Here is a 26,642-nt window from a genome sequence, read left to right on the forward strand (position 1 = left end):
AGAACTTCCGTTCCCTTCGCGTCTGGAGCCGGCCATTTTTTCAAACTTTTTTAGGCTTTCTGTCCTGGATCCAGAGCCCAGGTTTCTGTGCTATGGAGAAGCTGAAAACTAACCACAGGGAGACCGCTGAGAACCCTGAAAGCCAGGAAATGGTAAGTGTGCCTTGTCATCTTGAGACTGCGTAGGAAGGTGGCTTAAGGCTGACAGGAGTGGCAATGGTGGAAACTGGCAGTTGTGGCTAGGGACTCCTCCTGGTCCTCTCCAGAGTCATGTGGCCAGAGGGTCTCTCTGTAGCAGCTTAGCCTTCACCTCCCTCTTACTAGTCTAGTGAGGCTTACATCAGCAGTTGAAAACCTGGGCATGTTGTTTCATTATTGTATGGTGTTTTCAGCTTCTTTTTTTTTTTTTTTTTTTTTTTTACTTTCTGAAATGAACCATTGTACATTGTACAAACCATCTACTGATGGAATAAATAAGTGAAAAATTATACTGCTGTACCACACACCAAAGAAGAAAATCATTTAAGAGGGGGGAAAATTAGGTAACGGTGAAAAAAGGCTCTTTATACCTCTAACCAGGTCCTCGGCCATCATGAACATTCCAAACCATGACACCTTTAGATGATGGGAGGTCACCACCCATATGAATCCGTCATCAGCCTTCCGGGTTATGGGTGTAAGTGCCAGCACTTTGTGGAATGTGTAGCCGCAGCTCCCCCACCTTCAAGTTTTGTGGGAGAGTTAAGTTTGCCCTGGGAGCCCATTAGGCCACGGGGCCTGATGTCCATTTCAGGCAATCGCTTAGGATCCCCACCCCTGGCTCCGCCGGCTAAAAGGTCTTAGATTCCGTGGTGGGGACGAGGGCGAGGGGTGCAGGGTGGGTGGGGAGCAGCAGCTCCAAGGAGCAGACTGCCTGGGGAAGGAAGCACATTGGATTTCTGCAGTCTAACCATGCCACAGGGAAGGCCTTTCCGGCCAGCGTGGAGTGCAGGGCCGCTGGCGCTCTGCGTGGCGTGGCCTTGGCAGGGCCCAGCTGGTCCCAACTGCTGGCCCATTCCTACCTTCAGGCACTTCAGAGAAAAACTAATGACAGCCTTGGTACCATGGACATCTTCATCCTCCACCGGGCCGGGTCCCCTCGCCTGTCCAGAGAGGCCATGTGAGCAGAGGAGGCCTGGCTGCCTTCCGGTCTCCATGGATGCTGTTGGAGTCTCCTTCAGCTGTCTGGGTTGTAACCTCTCCGGTTTTCCAAAACAGAAATAAATATCCAGATTCATCTTTCATCAAAATGGAGCTTTGCTGCAAAGAAAAAACGTTACCCTAACTCTACAGGATCTGAAGGTAAAGCCGCCTTGAGATACGTTCAGAGGTGGCACCTGGGGTCACTTCCACGCTGAGGCGCAGAACACAGTTCTCAGCAGAACTGACCGCCTGAGGGGCAAAAGTGATAAGTACAAGGATTTTTTTTTTTTTTTTTAAACAGAACCTTTCGGCATTGCTCACTTCAACATTAAGATTTTTCAAAGTGTTTTTTTTTTCTTCCCTTATTTCAGGAGACATTTTGCATGAGGTATTTGAACTTCAGGAACATTTTGATTCTTCTTGAAGTGCAGGAAATGTATACGCTCCCTTAAAAAAAACAAAAACAACAACAACAAAAAACAATAGGAGCTTCACCCTCTGAAACTCTTAGAAATTGGAACCTGGCAGACCATTCCCATGGTGGTCGGGAGAAAGATGCACATGTCACAGTGGTACCTGAATATGCACCAATTAGCCCAAACACAAACAAAAACAAAAACCCCCAACAAAACCCCCTCCCACCCCCCAGTAACACACAACTCAAAGGGAGTCAGAACTCCAGTGCAGTAAAGAAAGCTGAGGAAAAGGTTTACGGTCTGAGGAGTCCGTATGTTAATTAAGAGCAAACCAGGCCTCAAAATTCAATAGCTAGGCAGTTCATCCAAGGGGGCATCTCTGCTTTGAGAGGACCCTCCCAGCGCAGGCAGCTCACAGGGAGGGGAATTCAGTCGCTCCTTTCTGGAGGGTGTGCAAATCTTTCCAATTCCTTGGTGCCTTGATTCTGGCCTTTAAGGCCCAACTATCAAGGCCTGATCCCTGGTGGCATAAATGTCCTGGGAATGAGATTCCATCCAACTGTCGGCTCTGGGAGTCAGAACATTTTGCAGAAGTGAGTGGGTTTCCTCTGATTGCAATCTTGCCTCTGGGGGCTGGGGAGGCCTAGGATGGGGGTGGGGGGCTGGTCAGAGGGCAGCAGGTTTCTATGGATTTGAAATCCAAGCAACATCCCGTGAGAAAGTTCAGCACCAGCTGCTCCCACTGCCTGCTCCCACCTCCTGGCCCTGCTATCCTCTTAAGGAGACAAACACGCAGTCAGCCAGAGAAGCCAGTTGGTCTTCGGAGGTCCAGGAGGAAGCAGTGACGGAGGTGGTGGTGACAGTAGGGGCAAGAGGGTGGAAGTGCCAGAAAAATCTAAGGGCTTTGCATGTCCATCTGGGCTGCTGGGAACTTGGAAATACCCAGCCCCCAAGGCCCTGAGGAGGTAAGGGCATGGCCTGGACCCGAGGAGGCCAGCCCTTGAGGACTGGGCCCTGGCACCTATAATTCCTGGAGTCCTGGAGGCTGGTGCCCACCCCACCCAGGGCTCAGAGGGGGCCCAAGTCCCCCCTTCCAAAACTGGGCCAGCTGAGGAGTGTCTACTGTCCTGCAGCTCCAGCCTGCCCACTCCACAGCAGTCCTGGGCAGGAAGGAGCAGGGCGAGGAAGGTGGTGGCCGCTGCCTCATCTGGACTGAGAGGGCACTTTGTAAAGGGAGATACAAAACAACCAGGAAATGCCAGATGTCACCTCAAGGGCACAAGGCACAAAAAAAGAAAGTGGAAGGAATTGGTAGAACAGTGAACAGCCCCCGACAGAAAAGCAAATTCCTGATGGGTACCACCCTCCAATAGCTGATATGGATAAATAGAGAAGTGGGGGGGGGGGGGGGGAAAGCAGCAACACCAATGTGACCTTGGCTTCCGAGACAGTGTGGACGCTCATGAGCTGTCAGCCCTCCTCCCAGGACAGCCGCTTCGGGGTTCGGGTGTTTCACTTCACAGCAGAGTTCTTCAGTGTCTGAGAAGTTCTCCGTTCTGGGTTTTCTTGGATTTGCACTTGGTAAACTTGAAACATTAGGAGTCCTGTTTGCGCCCAAGAGGAATGGCGCTCACAGCGCTTTCTAGGGTGAGCCGGAGGAGCAAGCTCCCTGTCTACTCTCTTCCGAGTTCTGTTGAGAGGCTCCAGCTGCATCTGTTTAGAGGGTGGCACTCCTTCCAAATCCTGAGAGATCGTGGACATCTCTGCCGCCAGCCCCGACTCTGCAGACGGCTGCCGTTCTACTTTCTCTGAACTGTTCATCGAGTTTTCCATCCAAGACTGAGTTCTGCTCATCAGAAGCGTCTTCGGCCCCAGGGTGCTCCTTCCCCTCGTCCACTTTGGCTTCCCTGCCGCCGCTGGGCATGGTGGAGTTGGGCTCTGGTGCAGGGCTGGAGTTGCTGCTGTTCTCCTGTTGGATGGGGGAGGCATCTGCTAGGGAGCTCTGGTGGCTGTTATCATCCCGGGGAGGTGCTGTTCTCTGGGGTGGTGACCTCGGAGCCACACTTCTCATCTTGGCCTTTTTTTCTTATTCTTGTTTTTATCATCAACTTTTGGCTCCTTCACAGGGACCCATTTGTAGATTCGTAGGGACGTGTCACCCACAGTCACCCACTTCTCCCATTTGCACACTTTCTCGATAGCCGCCATGACCCTCTTGACATCATCTTTGGCCCGGCTCCTGGTCTCGGCTGGAACCAACCTGCCCGACATGGTTCTGGCGGGGAGAGAGGCTGGTGGAGCACCCGCCAGGTCCTGCGGACACACTCGCGCCTGCCTGCTCACTCATTCACACACAGACACTCACATACACACACACACAAAGCCTGATGCCACCGCGCACTGGGGCCCAGTGCCTTCAGCTTCTTCCTAAAGCCCTTTGTGGGCTTCCACGTCCCAGGAGTCCAGCATGACTCCAGATTGCATAGTGAAGACTGAGATGGTCATCAGGAGAACCCCAAATCCATTTGTTGTACTCATGCATGAGATAGGCTGCTGATTTTAGGGCTTGTTACTCATGAGGGTTTGTTTGTTTGTTTGTTTATTTATTTATATATTTATTTATTGTGTGTGTGTGTGTGTGTTGTTTTCTTTTTGGTACCAGAAATTCAACTCAGAGGTGTTCATCCACTGATTCACATTCCCACCCCTTTTTTAAAAAAAATATTTTTATTTAGAGACAGGGTCCCTTTGAATTTCTTAGGGCCTCACAATTTGATGATGCTGGCTTTTAACTCATTCTCTTCATGAGTCCTGAGATTTTTAAATGTAGGGGAAGCAGTATCTCAAATCCAGAACAGACATCTGAAATCCAGAACTTCAGTTTAGCTCTCCATAGGTCTCAGAATAAACCCCTAGTTTTCTAGCTCTCTGTTCACATATCCAAAACTAGGGTTCTCTGTTCACAGAGAAAAAGCATAAAATAGAATAGATAGTATAATGACCATGTAATGTGGATAATGGGCCTCACTCAAACACACCTGGTGGCTAACTGGTGTTCTGCCCAAGACCATGAGTAAACTTCTAAGACGGCACACAAAAATGAATATTTTTTTCTGATATCATTCCTCATACCACGTGTTGGGCGCTCTATTTCTTCTTGCTTAAATAGCTTTTTTTTCTTCAAAATTCATGAGACAAGCACCCAGATTCAATTGGCAAACTGAGAAATTTTGGTTCATCTCAAAACTCCACTTTCAGCATTATTAATCATTATTTTCCCATGTTTTATTTCAAATGTATGCATCATTCTTAATGTTTTTCTTCAAGAACTGGAGGGCATTTTTAAAATATTTTAATTTCTCATTCTGAGATTTTCACATGAGAAGAAAGCAGAATAAAATTAGGTGACATTAAAAAGAATGAATCTCTCCTAAATGAGGTTTATGTGTCCCATTTAAGGATTTTTAAAAACTGTAATGGGTCATCAATGAGGGTTTATTTATTTATTAATTAATTTGTTTGTTTATTTATTTATGGTCAGACCATTTTATTAAAATAACCCACAGAAGGGGCTGGGGTTGTGGCTCAGTGATAGAGCACTCACCTAGCACGTGCAGGGTCCTGGGTTTGATCTTCAACACCACATAAAAATAAGTAAATAAAAATAAATAAATAAATAACCCACAGAAACATGCCAAACATTTCAGGAAACTCTTTTCTTCTGGTGTGGCAGGAAAAAATAAAAGTGGGACTAACTTGAATTTAAATTACATGCAAGTTCAATCTCTCTCTCTCTCTCTCTCTCTCTCTCTCTCTCTCTCTCTCTCTGTATTGGGGACTGACTCTAGGGCCTCATGCTTAGAAGGCAAGCACTCTACAAGCTGAGCTATTTACTCAGCCCCATTTTTTTTTGGGGGGGGGGAGACCAGCGATTGAAGTCAGGGGCACTCTACCACTGAGCCACATCCCTACCCCTATTTTGTGTTTTACTTAGAGATAGGGTTTCACTGAGTTGCTTAGTGCCTCACCATTGATGAGACTGGTTTTGAATTCATGATCCTTATGTCTCAGTCTTGTAAACAGCTGATATTACAGGCATGCACCACCGTGTCTGGCCAACTTCAATCGTAAGGGCTAAAGTACACAGCAAATTAGATCAAAGTCCATGTCAATATCTTGGTACTATATATATAAAGTTGTTGATAGACCTTATATTTTATTTACTTATATGTGGAGCTGAGAATTGATTCCAGTGCCTCACATGTGCCAGACAAGTGAGCTCCACTGAGCCCCAGCCCCCTGGTACATTTTTTATGGGGGATATTGGAGATTGAACTCACGAACACTTGACTACTAAGTCAAATCCCCAGGATTTTTTTTTTTTTTTTTTTTTTACTTTATTTAGAGACAGGATCTCACTGAGTTTCTTAGCACCTCACTTCTGCTAAGGCTGGCTTTGAACTTTTGATACTTCTTCCTCAGCCTTTTCAGCAACTGGGATTACAGGCTTGCACCAACACACCCAGCCCCTGGTACATATTTAATACCTGTTTTACATAGATTTTAACCACTAGCCTTTACTTTTTCTCTAATATATATTTGATTTGAATCCATAACCCAGAAATCAGTGAAACAGAATCTATTTTTTATCTCCAACACTGCTTTTGGTTATGACAGTGTCTGAGTTAAGATTCCCCATTAAAGAATTTACTGTGTCTTGTGTTCTCATTCTGACCTCCCATATGACCTAGTTCTGAGTTTTAGAATATCTGAAACAAGGTTCCCAGAGATTCCAAATTTTTTGGAGTATTTAGAAAACACCACTTCTAGGGACCAGTTTGAATTTTAAGTGTGCAGCTTCTGAAGGGATGGACTAATTGGATGCTTTGCAGCTGGAAGGCATTTTCTGATATACTTTCTATCTAAAAGGTACTTTATTTGTTTCCTTTTATTAGATACTGTGAATAAAGATACACTAAAAATAGACATGTGGCAATATCTTTAGCAAAAGGATTTCAAATTTTTTACATATATACCCAGAGTTATTATTACTGGATTGTATGGCATTTTTTTTTTACCAAGAATTATTATTTATATCTTTTTATTTATTTAAATACTGGAGATTAACCCCAGGGCACTTTACCAGTGTGCTACATAGCCAGTCTCCAACACTTTTATTTATTTATGTATTTTTGAGAGAGGGTTTTACTGAGTTTCTTAAGACCTTGCCAAGTTCTTGAGGCTGGTCTTTAACTTGAGAATAAACCTCCAGTTTTCTACCTCTTATCCTCCTAAGCCACTGGGAGTACAGGCATGTACGACCTTGCACTGCTACCCCAAATTATTACTAGTGGATTATGTGGCATTTTTATTTTGGCCTTTTAAAGAACCTTAACACTTTTATAAAAAATATATTTATTAAATTTATATTGTCACCAACGAATCCCTATTAATTATGAGATATTTGCTTGGTTTTGTATGGTTTGGTGCTGAGTATTGAACCCAGGGGTGCATACCACTGAGATACATCCACATTCTTTTTTATGTTATATTTTGAGACAGGCTCTCATTAAGTTGATTGTAGCCTTGTTATGTTAATGAGGCTGTCTTTGAACTAATAATTCTCCTGTGTCATTTTTCATAGCTTCTAGAATTTCAGGCATATGCCACCATACATAACAATTTTAGATTTTTATAATAGTCATTCCAACAGTACTGCATAGGCTGCAGAAAATTAGTAGCAATTAATATTAATAATTTAATTCTCATACTTGTTAAAGTATGAAACCTATACTTTGAAAGCTATGGCTATAGCAAGTGAAAAATACAGCCTAATTTCCTTTTAAGATTGGAAGCCATCTCATCACAAAGGCATGGAAAGTTAATTTCTGCTTCATTATAAATTACCATGATTTGTAAACTTGCTTGAAATGCCTACCAGTGCCTTGAACTCACCCATGTCTGGTTTTCCCCAATGAGATAACAACCCTCCCTGAAACTTTAGTGATGACTCATAAATTCTGGCTTTCCCTGACCAAATAACAACTCACTCTGAAACTTTAGTGGTGCATCATACATTCTGATGTTGTGATCTAAATTTACTCCCTAAGTGCTAAACCATTTAGACCATTAACCTACTACATGCCTTTGTATTATGCTTGTCAAAACCCTGTTATCCGTGTAAGTTCTCAAGTCACCCCGCTTTTGCAACTTTTTGTGCTATGAAACTGCAGTCCTATAGAACTGGAGTGCTGTCTTCTTTTCCCTTGGGTTTCAGGAGAGACTGTTATGCTCAAATGCGGGACCCCCAAAAGACCACCAGAGACCAAGATTGATGTAAGTACCAAAGAGGTTTTTATTGCAAGCTAGCTCAGTCCTCTACACACACAGCAACTGGTGGCTTAGAGGCCCTGAGCCCAGGGTTTGCAGCAGTTTTATAACTCTTTGGGGAAGGCAGGTACCCCACATACATCATAGCATCTCTTAGCAATCATCACACACCTTGGGAAAATCATAAAGAACTCTAAAACATGATTAGCACATTCACTGGTGGGAACAAGTTGGGTAAGGGTGATTGGTTAGTACAAGTTGGGGATTCATTTGAACTGATTGGCTTAGGCCATGAGGAGAGTATGTGCTGAACTATATGGTTTCCCAAAATGTTATCAACCACCGTAAACTACTGGAAGGGTCATTTGGAATCCCAGGAATTTTCCCTGTCTCATGCTGATTGGAGGCTGCTAGTGGGTTGCTATGGGTCCCCACCTAGCCTGACTGAGTCAGGGACACCTGGTGCAGCAGATCTCTCCTGTTATTTGTAGATAAACAATGCAGCAGGGTGGGTATGAGCCTAGGAGTGCTCTGTGGGTCTTTGCAAGGACAAGAGTCATGCCCCCTTCCTTGGACAGTCTTTGCTCTGAGGTAGAGGTTGGTTTCTCACCTTGTACCTTATGTTTTTTTTTATGTATTTCTTTTTTTTTTTTTTTTTTTTTTACCTGTAGCTGGACACAATACCTTTATTTCACTTATTTATTTTTATGTGGTACTGAGGATTGAACCCAGGGTCTTGCACATGAGAGGTGAGCACTCTACTGCTGAGCCACAATCCAGCCCCTTATGTGTTGTTTTTATTGGGCATTTTTACTTTAGGGGGTTTCTTCCCATTTCAAAGTTCAATCTGTCACCTAAAAAGAACAGAGATAAAAAAAAAATTAAATAAAATTTGATAGTTATTGTCATTATTTTGTATTAATTCCTGAATAATATACAAGCATATATAATCCATAAACTGAAATGACCTTATATGTAAGTTTAATTGAAAATGTTCTGTTGGTTGGGTTAGTTCCCACTTATGGAAAAAAACCTTGCCTTAAAATAACAGCAGCCTGGGGTACATTTCTCAGATTAAAAAAAAAAAAAAAAAAGCAGCACTCAACGACCTGAGATTCTAGCCCTTTTCATGCCTGAATTGGATAATATTCCCTGTCACTCAAAAAAAGGGCTCACTTCTCTCACATTCAATGTTCATGATCTGAAGCTCCTTCCAATCAAGAGCATTTTGTGGGAACTGTCCAATCCTGTGTGTCATCAGGGAGGAGGAGGGTGGGCTTTCACTTCTTATCTCCAGAATCCTCCATTTTTTCCATTTGAATCTCACCCTTCAGAGTCACAGGTTGTTCTGCTGTGCAGGAACTGAGGTTCCCAAGTAGCCCTACTCCTGAGAACCAGGCAATGGTGAGTGTGCATTGGTCTAGCAAGGGAGGCTGGGGCAGAAAGACTATTGGAACCACAAGACTGGCTGTGTTGAAAACAGGAGCTAGCAGATTGGGACTCTGGGCAGTCTCTGGAGTCTGCAGACTTAAGTCCTCCACTGGGCCACTATGTCCTCAGTCCTTCTGGCCAACCAGGTAGGGAACATGTCAATGGCAGAGACCCTTTGCTGTCTTCCTTATGCTCAAAGGGCATCCTCAGCACCTGCATAAAATACTATGTGGCAGGGGTGTTCCTGCAGCCCAGATGCTGGAGATTGACAGGTGGAATAATTATCAAAATCAAATCTCCAAGGGCCATTTTTTGCAGGAGAGGAGCTGTCATTTTCGGGTACCTAATTTCCTCTTGAGCCAGGTAATTTTCATTTTGACTTTCTTTTATTTTTACTTTCTTCATTGTTATTATTTTGTTAAAGTTAGGTGAACTGAGGGATACTGTACTACTTGGCCATATCCTTGGTAGTGAAGCCAGATTTACAGATAGGTAGTTAGTGTAGTTGGGTAAATTGGGTCTAATATTCAATAAAATCAAGAATGAACACCATATTGAGAATGGAATCCAGGAAAAGGGGAATTGAAAATGTCCCAAGGCCCTGAGCCCATCCCAAGGAAATTTTAATGAAGCAGCTCACAGCAAACATGGAGATGCTAATCCAAAAGCCCTTTCTGCCCAGATAACTCCTTCAGCCCACCTGTCCCCCACACTTTGGGCCTTCCCACCTACATTCCATCACTGCAAGATAACAGAACAAAGGACAGCAATGTGACAGGAATGCAGGATAGCTGAAGGAAGACCTTAGCTATAAAAAAGCTAAAAAGACCTTAGTTAAAAAAAAAAAAAAAATCCCTTTCATGGATTCCACCTCTTGGGTCCCCTTTTTCCTCTGGGGAGAAGTCTTTTCTACTGTCCTTTAATAAAGCTTCTACTTTCCACTCTAAACTTGCCTGGGCGCACTTTTCTGGTGTTATACTTCAGCATTGGGGAAGCAAGGACTATTCACCAGTAAAGAGCCCTAAGAGGTATAAATTTATTTTGAGAAAGGTCCTATCTAAGTTGCTAAGATTATTTTTGTTATGGTTTGATTTATCTAGAATTTGCTATTACAATAAAACATACTGTTTTTACATACATATGCATTCATATGGGGATCTTATTTATATTGTCATGCTTTGATGATTATTGTAATATTATAATTTCACAATATGTATGAATAGTAGTAGGTCATGATGAGTTCTTTTGTTGCTCTTATAATTGAAAAGGTTTTTGGCTAAAGTTACATATAACTTTGTAGATGAATTTTGAAAATTTATGCTGTGGTTTCTTATTTCATTTAAAGTAAAGCTTTTTTTTTTCTTTATTATTATTTCATCATTGTTGTATTTAATAGTCAGGTTTATTTTGACATAACCATAATACATGGAATATAATTTGCTCCCCTTCAATATCTAGTAGTTCCCCTTTCCTTATTCTCCTACTTCTTCTATCATATATTTATTTATAGTTTTATTTTAATTATTGCTTTATAGAATACAAATAAAAGTAGACTTCACTGTGATATATTCATATTTATACATAGCAATTTTGGTGAGATATATTGTGGGTTAATTTGAAGGAAAATTATCACCTTTATGATGATTAGTTTTATCATCTATACATGGGATGTATAATTCAGTGTTTTATGTGCTTTTTGTGACTTTTATTTTCTCATAAGTTCTACATATTTTGTTTCTAAAAATGTACACATGTGAAATACCACTTGCATCAGGCACCTATGTAAAAATTAGTGTTTTATGCTCTTTTTTAAACTGGATATATTATGAAATGAGACTGGCCCTAGCGACCATTTTTCCTACAGATTATTATTTATCTCTTCCAAGATGTATATTGTATTGTGCCATGCCCTTGGGCTTCAAGTGTTTGGGTGAGTACCATTGCATACTTATATGTTATCATGATCACATATGCTCTAATTTCAGTAAATCTCTGTGATGGGGAGTATCATGTATATTCAATATCAAAATAGTTTCCACAAATAGATACTAATTTAAACTCCTTTTGAGTTAATGATTATTAATTTGTTTTAAATGTTCATCAATATTACTTAATTTTTCCCATGATGGGTTTTTATTCTGTATTTATTAAATTTCTAAAGATTTTGAATTTTTATAGTTAATAAACATATCTCATGTATAAATTTGCAGTTCAACCTTCTGTCCTTTATATCTTTTTGGCTTAAAAGATGAGAAAATGATCCAAAAATGCAGCTAGAGATTGATTTCAAGAAAAAGAAAAAGGTTTAAACTATTTTTTTAAATTGACTTTTTTTTTAACTCATCATTTATTATAAGTTTCTTGTATGATTGTAAGGGTAGGTTATTTAAAGTGGATTCTAGGGCTTATCTTTGTTAATTACTATGGGAAAATTAAATAAGAAATTTCTCTACACTATGGCTGCAGTAAAATGACTAAATTTCTTTAAAATCATATGGTAATAAAATTATTAAATGACATATTTACTAAACATCCACTCCTTAAAAAATTTTTTCTGTAATATTTTTGGCAGTGAATTATGAATTCTATTTCTGGATTTTGGGGTTTAATATAAAATCGTATGGAATACAATTTGGCCAATCCTAGAAATATTCATACATAATTTGTTGTTTACTTAATGATATGTTGTGGAGATAGCAACTAATGAACATATTTATTTTTAGAAATAGTTACTTTTTTTTTCTTTTCAGTTTCTAATAAGCCTTTTAGATTTATTTCCTTACTGAGTCACTCAGGGCCACTGATGTGTGTTTTTCATTTTGTAATCTCCAGGCATTTACCCTTCTAAGAAATCTGTCTTGTGAGCTCTGTTTCTGAAAAGTTTCTTAACATGAAAAAAAAAAAAGAGTATTTATGTTGCCCTGAAATGTATTCTCAATGCACTCTCTTCAAAATGGAGAGAAAATAATATTTCCCCAGACTGACATCCCTGTGTCAGGAGCTAACAATACATTGATGGTCTTTGAAGAAATTTCTACAGTTCTGTCTCTGGGTAGTTTTCTGTGGGCTGCTGAATTGCCATTTAGTATCCAGATACCCATGTTTTTTCATCTCTACTATGGGAATAATTTTAGAGGGCACAGATGAATAATGCTCTCCATGGAGGCTATGAATACCTGTATGTTCTGAGGTGCACAGCTGACAAAGCCCCTGGGAGACACTGTGCAGATTCTAATTGGTTAACAATTATCTGCTACTCACATGAATTTTCTTTCAAAAGCTTGTAATAACCTTTTCACTGTAGGCATCCATGTCATCCACATTCCCAAGTATAAAAGTTTGAATCTTTCTTTTCTGAATTCCAGGTTCCATTTCTCTCATGGTTCAATGTGATGCAATTATATATATATATATATATATATATATATATATATATATATATATATATATATATATATATATATATATATGTCTTTCTTTTACACAGTGTTTCTAATAAAAAAATGTTCTTTGCTCCAAGCCTATATTTCCCATGTCCAGCTATGTTTAGAAAATGACATAGAAAATTGTATTTGATAATTTATAAAGGAGAGTTGAGAATACTTCTTGCTCGTGTCTCCCTTCCTTAGAAACTGAACAAGAACTATGCTTGGCCCTGTAAAGGGAGCACCATAACCAATCAGATATATAGAAAAAATGTTGATTGATTGTATATTCTCTTCTAAGAATACTCTGTTAAGATCCTTGGCCCACTTCTTGATTGGGTTGTTGTTGTTGTTGTTGTTGTTATTATTATTATTTGCTTAGCTTTTTGAGTTCTTTATGTACCCTAGAGATTAGTGCTCTGTCTGATGTGTGAGGGGTAAAAAAATTCATCCTAGGATGTAGGCTCTCTCTTCACCTTACAGATTGTTTCTTTTGCTGAGAATAAACTTTTTAGTTTGATTCCATCCCATTTATTGATTATCTGTTTTAATTCTTGTGTTATAGGTGTCTTATTAAGGAAATTGGGGCCTAATTCCACATGATGAAGATTAAAGCCTGCATTTTACTCTAGTAGACACAGAGTCTCTGGTTTAATTCCTAGCTTCTTGATACACTTCCTTTTCAATAACCAATTCCCCCTTTCCCAGTATTATCAGTTACTGTTTTGCAGTATTATCAGTTACTTTACCCATATTATGTTTCAAATGAACACGGTATTTTCAATTGTTTTAACAAAACTAGATGAGACTTTTAATGTATTCTTTTTCTCTCTGGGTACAATGATACATGCATATTAATTATAGAGACTCAAGTGGCTAAGCCAGTAAGATTGTAATTTCAAAGTAAACATCCGTAATTTAGACAATTAGAAAAACCTGTCTCAAAATTTTAAAACATGGCCGGGTATGTAGCCCAGAATTAACATGCTCCTGTTTCAAATCTCCAGTACCATAGAAAAAAAAAAAAGCAAAAGCAAATTTTTTGTTGTTGTTGTTTATGAGCATTTTACATGATTGAAAAGTAAAGAAGAATCCCTTGATCTTGGCAAAATCATGTGTTTCTATTCTTCCTTTGTGTCTCCAAGGGCAGACCACCTTTCAGAGTGTTTTTATGCTCTGATTTCCTTTTGTGGAATGTATATGAGAGCATTCTCATTCCCTACTCTAGTATTTTCCTGGAACTGTGTTTCAGAACTATGTAATATGAGGATCCCATAGCTGGTACATCTAATGCCTCCCGTAAGTCCAGACCAGTACTTGGGGCTTTTCTTGTTCAAGAGCAGTATAAATGTAGAGGGTTTAGTTTGTCAAAGAAGTAACTGAGAGAACTCTCAATTTCCATTTTTTTAAAATGTCTTCACTAATTTTATAGTCTAGCACAGTGTTTCTTTTTTCCGTATTCATATAATTGGAGTACTACTTACTATTCCACTTTTTCAGAGTAGCCATTCTAACAGCTGTTCTCAAGCTGCAGAAGATCTTATAGTTGGCTGGTGCATTAAAATTCTGATGCAAGCTTTTTAGAATCCAGGGTGCCTTATGCTCACTGGAAAAAAATTGATGTACACCTATTTTAGAAATAAAGAGGGATCTGTGATTCTAATAATTTTTCTTCATTAATATTAGAGATTTTAGCTCATTACAATGTTTGCACACCAATGTGAAACCACTCCTTTTTGATCTAGGGAGATTTGCACCTGCACAGTTGCCAGTGTTTTCAATGCTTTGAGGTTTCAGATGTACTCCATTGAATGTAAAAACTTAATATCGGGACAAATTACTTACAGAAAGAATTGGTTAGGTCTGGTGTTATTACTGAAGTGAGCTGGGTGAGAGAGCTCAGGAAGTGCTAAACTGCCACTTTGGATTTTAGTGGTGGTCTGTATTTCCCTGTTAATTTTTTGGTACTGTCTAGATAAACGTTCAACTGTGAGCAACAGCTCTTTGCATTTTTAGAGAATGTTGGCAAATCCCTCTAAAGGATTAAAGGTTCCCTTAAGATTTAACACCTCTTCCACTCTGGTCTAATGGAAAAAAGCTCATGGATCTTGCATGGCCTTAGAAAACCACTTACATTTTTTCCCCCTGGAGTTGATACTCGTATACATCTTATTCCTTCCTCTGTGTGTACAGATAAATTAGCATTCAAACCTGGAATCTAAAAAGCTTGCATCAGAATTTTAGTACACCAGCCAACTATAAGATCTTCTGCAGCTTGAGCACAGCTGTTAGAATGGCTACTCTCAGAAAGTGGAAGAGTAAGTAGTACTCCAATTATGGATATGGAAGAAGGAAACACTGTGCTAGACTATAGGAAATTTAGAGTTAAATATGCTGTATTTCAAACCCAAATCAGTCTTCCTTTATTCCTATTAACCCTGGATTTGGGCATTTTGTTCTGGTAATATGGCTTATTGCTCAAATCAGGATGATGCTCAAGTGCATTCTACTCATCTCTTGGTAGATTTTTTTTTTTTTCAGTTTTCCAATGTGTGTGCCTCTAATTCCTTTACGGTTTTAAGAAGGACTCAAAACAGGAGTATATATTTATTTGGTGTATCCATAAATGGAGGGAGGTTTGTATTCTGCTTTTATTTTTATTTTATCTTTTTAAAAATTATCTTTCTTTATATCTGCTGTTTGGTGAATGCTTGTGTATAATTCCAGTATTACACACATTCTGCACACAAGTCCCTAGTTGTGATCTGTGTCTCTTGTTCTAACATCTACTGAGGTTGGATTGTAGCATTCATTCACATTAAATACTTTTATTGATATGTTTTGATATATATACTTACAAGACTTAACGATAAAAATGATATTTGCATACATATGAATTACCCTATGTAGTTTTCTGTATTGTGATTTCTTTATCTTAAAATTACTACACTATTGTAATATTATAACATGTATTAGTGTCAGGTAATGATCACTAGTACATTTGCTCTTATATATGAGAGAGTTCTTGGCTAATTTTATATACATTTAAATTTCCAGGAGAATTTTGGAAGTTTTTGTTTTGATTTCTTCTTTAACAAAAAGTAAATCAAGGTAAAATTTTGACCAGTTATTATTATAGGTTAAATTAGGGAAAATGGTCATTTTTATAATAGTTTTCTTTGTAAATATGTTGAATATTTGAGTCTTTTATGTGCTTTTTCTGTATTTTTATTTTCTCAAATACTGCATATTCCTTTTTTAAATATACTTGCATATGAAATGCAATATTCATGTGACATCAGCATAAAACATACATGGTATTTTATAGTATTTGTCAAACTGGATATAATACATCAACAAAAATTCTAGCTTCTAGAATTTAATATTTATAAAATTTAATAATTATTTCTTCCTCTTTAACCATGCCCCTTGGTTTCACCTCTGGAAGAATATGGCTGTATTCTCATATGTACAGTCGCTGTAATTTTAGTCTCTGTTTCTTGTGTGGGTGTATCATCTACATTTGATTACAAAACAGTTTCTACAAATGGATAATAAAAGCTTAAAATTTTATTTTCCTCTTTTGTGAATGCATTTATTCCACATATTCATCAATACTATTTAATTCATCTATATGATGTGATTTTATTCAATGTTACCTAATTTATAAAGTTTTTGAGTTTTAATGATTATTGAACACTTAGATATATCCTTTTTAAAGTGGCTCTTCAAGAATTTATTCTGCTTTTCTTTTGCAATGTTTTATTTTTTCTTTCTTCTTATAAGTGTTTGATTATATGTGAGGAAATTAGGTTTTTTTTTTTTTTTTTTTTACCTTGTCACTTTTGCACATTTTAATGTAATCATTTGATGAATAGATTTTTTATATTAATATTTTGTAATTCATAAGTTTAAACATATTATACTGTATAATTTTGAAAACAGAAAACTATTATTTTTTCTTTTGTGATATTAGGGATTCAACCAAAGTGTCCTATTGCTGAGCATATCCTCAGCTCTCTTTTAAATTTTATTTTCGGATGGGGTTTGCTCAATTTCTCTAGTTGGCCTTAAATTTTGAATTTCATGCCTTAGGCTCCAGAATAGAAGATATTTCAGGTGTGAAACACCATATGCACCCTATCTTTTGTATATAAACTTTTGAGCTTTGTACTTTCTTATATATTTCAGTATTATTTATTAATAACATATTCAGCATTTAATGTGTCAAAATAAGTTGTTATGTTTTATGAGTGAAGGGATAAAATAGCATTTTATTATCACACTGTTTTCCCAATATCCTAGCATCTTTCTTTGGAATGAATGCCATTTTTCCTCTTCCCTGCACTGTAATCTTCATTATGTATCACTGCCTAAATAACAAGAGACTTACCAAGAGTTTTATTGTTGTTGTTGTTTTCTGTAATTCCACCAATTATTTTATTATGAGGTCTACCCTGATTGATTTAACTTCATAACATCAATCATGTGGCATCATGGTATTTTGGTCAGCAGTAGACTTTATGTACAACAGTGGATATAGCAAATGTCTTAGCCATGTACTAGTCTATACCATCTAGATTCTTGTCATTACACTCAGAGAATTGAACAATTGCAGAATATTCTTTGGATAACTTTTTCAGAGTGTATTTCCATCAAGTGAGAAATAATTATATATGCATATATTTGCAATTATGTATTATATAATTGACATAATTTTTATTTGTTGAATTTTCAAATTTGCTAGTGTTTTTTTAATGGTATCTGCTTTTTTTTGAAAATTTGTACTGAAGATTGAACCCAGGGGTGCTTAACATGAAGCCACATCCTCAGTCTTTTTTTTTTTTTTAAATATAGTTTATTTAGAGACAGTCTTGCTGAGTTGCTAAGTGCCTCAATAAGTTTCTCAATATAATATATATAAGACAATATTATATATAATATTGTCTTAGAATTAATATCCTTTTTTCTTATCCTCCTCAGTCCCTGGAACTACAGTTGTCCATCACTAGACTTGGCCCATTTGCTTTTTAAAAGCACCAACATTGATATTGGTAACTCTCTCTGTTTTATGTTCATCTTCAATAGCTTCTAATTTTGCTCTTTTGCTTAATATTTTCTTTACTTTTAGTTTATAAAATTTACTTTTCATTGGGATGGATGACTTGATAATAAATTCTTAATCATTTTATGGCTTACTATTTTTTTTCCCTGTATGTTTTATTTTCAACCTCAGGTTTAGATGAATTCCAATTATTGCAGCTGTATGAAGGTCTAAGTGAAAGATAATAACCTATACAGATATTGTTAAAGTAATGAAACCACAATTTAACTCAGTTTTTTGACTGCACTGTATATACCCAAAGGATATAAAATCAGCATACTACATTGACACACCCACATTAATGTTTATAGCAACACAATTCACAATAGCTAAGCTATAAAACCAACCATTCAATAATGAATGGATCCATTCAATGATGACAGGATAAAAAACTGTTACTTATGTATACAATAAACTATTAATCAGCCATAAAAAGAACTACTTTATGATATTTGCTAGGAAATGTATGAATCTGGAGATTTTATGCTAAAAAAAGCAAACCATTTCTTTAAAATCAAAGGTTAAAAGTTATTGCTGATATGTAAAATCTAAAGTTCATAAAATGAAGAAGGGTAAGAAAAGAAGATCAGTAGATTGCATGATGGTAAAAAAATGAATAAATAAATAATGATTAAATAAATAAATAAAAGGGAAGGGGATAAAAATATTAAGGATAGATATATACCTCAGTGAATCCTACCATCATAGCCACCAACAAGAACAGGATTTTAATTAGGATAAGATATATTCCCTGCTTGCTTCATGCCCTAAAAATTGATTTTACTATCAGGTAGAACTAGAAAGAACCAATAAAATATTTAAAAAAATTATATTTGTTTGAAGAGCTATATGTATATTCTATTATAAACATCATACAATATATACATCAATCAAAGTTTGTATATATATATATATATATATATATATATATATATATATATATATATATATATATAGAGAGAGAGAGAGAGAGAGAGAGAGAGAGAGAGAGTATGTGAAAAAAACGTTAAAATTATAAAAAGGAAAATCCAAACAGGATTGTTGTTGCTATTTTGTATATTAATAACATACACAAATACCATAAAATGTTTGAACTTAAATTCACTCCTATTAAATATTTCCATTAAGTGGTCTGTCTACCTTGTTACATTTCAAAAATTTTCTTATATCATTGGTATTGAAATTATTAGAGATCTCACTGCATATTAAGAACAGCCAGCTTTATCAGAGAAATAACAAATAAGATTTTACACTTTAGTAAATGTCTGATTAGTCGTTGTACAATTAGAATTTGAGGATTCCCTTTCTTAATTACCATAATTTTCTTATCTGAACAGTATGTATAATTTAGATCATGATACAAAAATTATAAAATATATATTTTTGTGGTAATGCCTGAGTTTTATATTGTGTTTCATAAATGTGGAGTATATATACTTTTTTGAACTTAAATCACTTTTTCTGCAGAAGTAGATAATGGTATCTTTGTGTTCCTAAACACCACCTACATGATAGTCTACTAACTCTCATTTCAACTTCAATGACATTACAGACTGTGCAAATGTTCATGTGGTCAATGTGTTTATTTATTTACCTATTCTTATTTCAGATACTGTTAACATTCAGGGATATAGCCATTGATTTTACTGAAGAGGAGTGGGAATGCCTTCAACCTCCTCAGAAAAACTTATATAAAGATGTGATGTTAGAGAACTATAGAAACTTTGCCTTCCTGGGTAAGTTTAATTTCCTTTTAAATATTTTAATTACTAATTATTATTTAATTTACTCCTCTTGTGTCTTCTGGGAACTTCTCTGTGAGAATGAGTTTCAGATTTGTGTTTCAAAGAAAAAGGGCATTTTTAGTACAGATATTTTACTCTTTAATATATATTATTTTATTCTTTAATCTCTCTCTTTCTTGGTGTGTTATACATCCTTCACTTTAGATAAGTAGTACCTAACATAATTTAGTGATGTAAACTATTGTAGCCTAGACATAGCAGGGGACACAGTTGAGATGTTCAAAAGGAGAAAACCAAACTAAAAAATGTTGACAGAGTAGTTATTCAGCAGAAAAAAAATTTCAGAAGCTTATGTTTATTTCTTTTTATTGTAATCATTGAACACATACTGCCCTATATTTATTACATTTTCAAATTCTTTGTAGTCCTCTGTTTTCTTCTTTACTGATGTCCCAGTTTATTCATATTAACCACCAAAACTTACCTTTTGTTGTGAGGGCCAGCATGGTCTCTTACAAATCTTCTTGTGAGGAAACCTGTAAAGAAGCAAACAGAAGAGAGACACACACACACATTGAAAAGAAAAAACTGGCCACTCCTCTTCTTGGCTGCACATAGTATACCCCAAAATCACATAGCTTCTGTTACCATTCATACATTGTAACCCAGCCTTATTTTAACCCCAAGTGCTAGCTAACCAAGATAAGGTACAGTTAATACAAGCATAGAGCCCCTTCTCCCTAAGGACATTACCACAGAAACTAGATTGTGCACCTGTAGAGTTGTCTTAATAGCTTCAGGGAGAAACTGCTGGGCATTAACATTGTGGGACTCAGGGTGCCAGTTACCATCACCCTGTCTATTTCCAAGGTAAGAATACCTACAGCCCCACATCCTTTTTTAAGTCCTTTTGAATAAATAATATTACTTATCTCCTTAATGCTGGTGGGGGCCAATTTGGGCAGGCATAAACAACAGCAAGTGCCAACATTAGTAAACATTCACCTATGAATATTTTTTGACCCAGATGAAATTGAGTAAACATGAAGTTAGCCATTCCAACAAGTCTAAACATCCATCATCTTGTTGGACCTTACTAATGATATATTTAAGTTAATCTAACTCTTTTGAAATAAAATTACTATTATCACTTAACTTGAAGGAACACATTTTATTAAACTTCTGATATCTTTTATGATGTAGCAATAACAGACAATCAATTGCAGCATGATTGTCAAGTATGGCTTGACAATGTTTTTGTTCTTCATGAAACATTTAAACAGCCATGGAGGCATGACTAATACTTTTTATGGTAGCATAGGCGAGTTTCATAGTAGTTTTGTAAGCCTGTTGAGCTAATCCAGGGGAACCCATTAAGGAGAATGTCAAAGCAACAAATTCTGCCTTAGAGAGAAGATTCACTGAATCATCAGAGTTTTTATCAAGAGGAATAGACATTTTATGAATAAATTGTGCAGGATGGTGACCTATGAAATACTATGTGGATGGTAAGGACACAGTTATTCTGCTAAGACAACAATGAATACCATGAGACGTTTTTGCAGGTATGTAACAATTTCATCCAAGTGAGTCAAGATATTGTAATGGATTGTACAAGTCCAGGATCTGACAGTACTGAATTTCCCACAGCTGGTGTACAAAAACGGAGCAACATTGTTACTAAGACCAAAGCATTTACAGAGTTTTGTGTGAGTTTACCAATCAAAGCAGTAAGAAAGTTATCTAGAGCACATTCTAACCTCATTTTAGCCAACACCTGTTGAGCTGTGGTTGTTAATGGTTTTATATCACCCCAAGTAACTGAAATTATAGTATCTTGGGTTCCTCTTTTAACATTTCTCCTCTTTTGAGGAGAATGATTATTCTCTTGTTTGGAGGGACTCTTCTCTTCCGGGGTTAAATGAAACTTAGGAATCAGCTTGTGAAGTCCCTGATGCACATTTATAATTGCTATATTTCATGAGTCAAGCTAGAGTCCAAACAGGAGATGTTGGCATAAGTGTAGCAATCTATGCTTTTCCCCATGTGATCAAAGGCATAGGATCATGTCATGCTGGGTCAGGTGGAGTCTTATATATTACCTAATTTTTTTTGGTAATGGATGTTTGTGAATAAAATGTCTATTCACTGCAGATGACCAATTTTGAGTATTTAACTTTATGTTGTATATTGAGCACATTAACTGTAAATAAAACAATATTTAATGCATATTAATAGGAGAGAGGCTAGATCTTTGTTTCTGTTTTAAAAGGCAAGTATTAGGATACCACTCAACAGAAGCTTGTCCAAAAGGATTATGAGAAATTTCATTATTTAAAACTGTGTCTTATTGATTCAAAATTGTGCAAAAGGATGAGATGTAAAGGGAGGGGCATTATCCACCTTTAAACAAATAGGGCCTCTAGGAGCAGATCATGCTTGGTTTCTTTCCATGCTCTCTGCTGGAACTGACTTGGCAGTTTCTTTCTTTAGATTCAATTCTGTTAGTATTTTTTTTTCTTTTGTTTTGTGTTTTGCAATATTGCATTGATAATCATAAATATTTTGAATTGAAAAATTCATTATACTTATACTTTGTAAGTTGTTTTCTATATTTCTTATTATTTTCTATTTAATTTCTGGATCATTGCTTTTTATTGTGGCATGCTTAGATTCTTTTCATATATATATATAATCTCCCACTTCTCTTTATATATCCTTTAGGTTTTTAATTTTTACACTATTTCACAAGTTGCTTAGACTTGTCTTAAACTTGGTTCTCCTTGATAAGCCTCTCCCATATTGGTAAAATTTCACCTTTGCACACTAGGAATGCTTCTCTCATTTTTTCCTAAAGAATTATTCACATATACAATTTGTGCTTATTTATATTAATGTTTTTGGTCTCAATTTCACTCTTTAAACTTTCTTTAAATAGTTTTTTAATGTTTTTTTTTTTTTAATATTTATTTTTTAGTTTTCGGTGGACACAACATCTTTATTTTATTTTATGTGGTGCTGAGGATTGAACCCAGTGCCCCATGCATGCCAGGCGAGCGCGCTACCGCTTGAGTCACATCCCCAGCCCCATTATTTAGTCTTCTTTGAGTAATTAATAACAGGCAGTATCCTTTTTTGTCACTTGGATTGAGCCATGCTTCTCCTTGTTTATATTTGCTGTATTATTTTTATTTGTTCATTAAAGGAGCCAACCATAGGTTATATAGCCCATTATGGGAAAAAAGTATAAAAAACTTGTAAATAAATAAAAATAGGCAAGAACAGTGCTACATCCTTGTAATATTTGCTAATTGGGAGGCCATGCAAAAGTACTTCATGTTTTAGGGAGGTCATAGAAATTTAGAAACAGCATGACTCAAAATAATTTTTATTTATTTATTTATTTATTTATTTTTTAAATATTTATTTTTATTTATTTTTTTTTTTTAGTTTTCAGTGGACACAACATCTTTGTTTGTATGTGGTGCTGAGGATCGAACCCGGGCCGCACACATGCCAGGCGAGCGTGCTACCGCTTGAGCCACATCCCCAGCCCTCAAAATAATTTTTAAAAGGCTTGTGTTGTAGTTCAGTGATATAGAATTTGGGGGGTTAATCTCAAGCACTACACATGAAGAATTAAAAGTTGGATGACCTAAAGATCCAGAAATGCCAGTGCTAAATATGTATCCATGAAAATTTAAATCAGAAAATTGAAGAGATACCTCTGCTTTTGTGTTTAGTGCACATATTGTTTTCATTTAAAGCTAGGGACTCAATGTATGTGCCCATCAATGATTAAATGAGTAAAAATATTGTACTTATATACTATTATTATTCAGTTGTAAAAATATTTTATCTTTTAAAGTGTTATAAGAAATATATGCAGGACTTTGCATTAAGTGAAATGTGGCATGCAGAGATTAAGTTGCAGGAGCATTTGATTCACATGTGGAAGTGTGGAAATCAGAAATTTAGTGAGTAAAATTTTGCTCACCAGGTACTGTGTTTTGTGTAGGGTTGATATTATAGTCAAAGTCTCATATTTTTTTAAATTTTATTGCACATAAGAGGCTCAAGAGTTTTGTTTTACCACATGGTGAGAGTATTATGTTCTTTATAAATACTATTAGAAGGAATACAATACCTTGTAAGAACCAAACTGATAATTATATGAAAAAATGATTACGTTAATTCATTCTTTTTTTGTGCATTATTTCGTTCTATTTAGTCATTTTACCTTGTACATATAGTATAAAATACATGATATATTTAGGAAATAAACAAAGGTGTATTTGTCAATGGAAGAAATCATCATATCACACAAATTTAGAAATATAAAAATCAATTTATTATACTTGATTGTTATGTGTTGACTTCAAGTATTATAGCCATAGGCTATGCAAGGTTTTTATAGTCTTTTAAAATGTTTTTTTATGGAAAATTTTATAGACATATGTGTATATTTCTTATTAAATTTTTTGTTCATATTTCTTTTTAAGAGTCCACAGCCTCTTTACCCTTGTTGAATATTTGTGATATTATCACTTAAAATATACTAGTTATTTTCATGTCTGTATGTCCTGGTAGACCAAAACCCGTTTTTGGACACTCTTTGAAAAAGCCAAAAATGTTTGTATATGTTTTACATTTTTCTTATTCTACTGAGAATGAAGGTAGTTGGTAGATATTTCCTAAATACACAGTAATATCTTATGGAGGACAAAAGGCTGTGGATGATAAAAGTAACATACTTACCTTCTCTTTATTATATTACTTTTCTTAATGATGTACTCATCTTGCATACTGTGGTCTGTACAAGAATTGGGGTAATATTCTCACGGTAATTTTGTCTGTACATTTTTATTAAACTGATATATTTTTTTCTTTATGATGATTTGGACTTACTCCTGATGTATTTATCTTAATTTCATGTTATGTATGCAAAATATATTTATCCCTGTCTAATAGATATTGTTTTTTTTTTTATTTTTGTTTATTTCAGCCATGACTCTTCATGATACCCAAGAATATTCATCAGAAAAGGGCATAAAACATATATTTCACAGAGTGATAAGTGGGAAATATAAAAGTTGTGATCTTGACTATTTACAACAAAAGAAAATATGGAAAACTACAAGTGAGTGTGAACACCAGAAATCATATAAAAAATCAGGCCTTGTTCACCACCAGAGAATTCACACTGGAGAGAAGCCCTACAAATGCAAAGAATGTGGCAAAGCTTTTAGTCTAAAAACAGACCTTATTCGCCACAGTAGAACTCACACTGGAGAGAAGCCCTACGAATGTAAAGAATGTGGCAAAGCTTTTAGTCAAAAAACAGACCTTTTTAGGCACAGAAGAACTCATACTGGAGAGAAGCCCTACAAATGTAAAGATTGTAGCAAAGCTTTCAGTGTAAAATCACAACTTATTCGCCACAGCAGAACTCATACTGGAGAGAAGCCCTACAAATGTAAAGAATGTGGCAAAGCTTTCAGTGTAAAGTCACCCCTTATTTGCCACAGCAGAACTCACACTGGAGAGAAGCCCTACAAATGTAAAGAATGTGACAAAGCTTTCAGTCAAAAAGCAGGCCTTATTTACCACAGGACAAGTCACACTGGGGAGAAGCCCTACAAATGTAAAGAATGTGGCAAAACTTTCCGTGTAAAATCACACCTTATTCGCCACAGCAGAACTCATACTGGAGAGAAGCCCTACAAATGTAAAGAATGTGGCAAAGCTTTCAGTCGAAAATCACACCTTATTTGCCACAGCAGAACTCATACTGGAGAGAAGCCCTACAAATGTAAAGAATGTGGCAAAGCTTTCAGTCAAAAAGTAGGCCTTATTCGCCACAGCAGAACTCATACTGGAGAGAAGCCCTACAAATGTAAAGAATGTAGCAAAGCTTTCAGTCAAAAAGTAGGCCTTATTTACCACAGGAGAACTCACACTGGAGAGAAGCCCTACAAATGTAAAGATTGTGGCAAAACTTTCAGTCGTAAAGTAGGCCTTATGTGCCACAGTAGAACTCACACTGGAGAGAAGCCCTACAAATGTAAAGAATATGGCAAAGCTTTCAGTCAAAACTACACACTTGCTTAGGGTGCCCATCATTCATTGTTAAAAAATCTTTAGCTATATAAAGTTTTAATACTCTATGTCACATTGTGAGTGTTTTATTGAATCTTATATCAGTTTATGAAATAAACATGATATATGTGATTTCCTCAATTCTAAGTGTCTTGTGTTTTAAGAAACTGTATGGACAATGCAAATTAAAGTTAACATACTAATATGAATACCAGAAGCACCACGGGAAAGATGAGAATGAAGAATTGGGAGATTCCATCATTATAGGTGTAATTTTCTCAACATCTTTTCAATATACCTAACCCAGTATTGATACCAAAATTAATGAGCAACCTCTTCTCATGCTGAATGTGCAAGAGGCTTTTATATAAAATGAAAACAATTGCAAATGTGCTAGAGATGCATTTTACATCATTAGTTGAAAATACAATTGATTGATCAGTATCTCACTGTGTTTGTGTTCCGTGTGCAAGAAAAATGGGTAAACAAAAAAATCCACTTTACAGAATAACAACTTTTTTTTTGCATAAGGAACCTGTCAATGTCATTTTGAAACAACATGACAATAAACTTTCCCCTATCACATAAAGGAAAGCAACAATTCTGGTAAACTTCTTCATTTTATTCTTTGAATATGCCAAGTATTCTTTGGCAAACTGCCACATATATTGTTTTAATTTCACAGGTGTAAATTATATCTGGTTTTGTCTAAATTGCTACTTATTTAATACAAATTTGTTGAGAAATTAATTCTGCATTAGCTGATTAGTGAAATATAGTGAGGAATGGAAGTCATTGAAAGCTCTATGATTTGCAATCCCAGAATGGTGGGAGGAAGATGTATATAATCATGAGAAACATATTGAGTACTATTAGTATGTTCCACATATTTATTTTCCTTAATATCCACT

At 36.3% G+C, this 26,642-nt stretch overlaps 1 protein-coding gene and 1 pseudogene across 3 annotated transcripts; one reads left to right on the forward strand and one right to left on the reverse strand.

The window, feature by feature from the left end:
* On the forward strand, positions 1-25,872 carry LOC124097820 (zinc finger protein OZF). Of its 3 annotated transcripts, XM_058581980.1 has the most exons (5): positions 1-152; positions 7,875-7,933; positions 9,262-9,331; positions 19,497-19,623; positions 24,638-25,872. In XM_058581980.1, the coding sequence occupies exons 1-5, from the start codon at positions 93-95 to the stop codon at positions 25,741-25,743; spliced, it is 1,422 nt and encodes a 473-aa protein (XP_058437963.1). In that variant the 5' UTR covers positions 1-92; the 3' UTR covers positions 25,744-25,872. The 3 variants fall into 3 exon arrangements, with proteins under 3 accessions (XP_058437963.1, XP_058437964.1, XP_058437965.1); XM_058581981.1 differs by lacking the exon at positions 9,262-9,331 and having other exon boundaries at positions 15-152; XM_058581982.1 differs by lacking the exons at positions 7,875-7,933; positions 9,262-9,331 and adding an exon at positions 17,767-17,837 and having other exon boundaries at positions 26-152.
* Positions 3,240-3,868, reverse strand: LOC124097813 (B-cell CLL/lymphoma 7 protein family member A-like; annotated as a pseudogene).
* Positions 25,873-26,642: the final 770 nt, after the last annotated feature.

This window comes from Marmota monax, unplaced genomic scaffold (assembly GCF_021218885.2).
Source record: "Marmota monax isolate L192 unplaced genomic scaffold, Marmota_monax_Labrador192_F-V1.1 WCK01_AAM20220418_F8-fsc00141, whole genome shotgun sequence".
NCBI lineage: Eukaryota > Metazoa > Chordata > Mammalia > Rodentia > Sciuridae > Marmota > Marmota monax.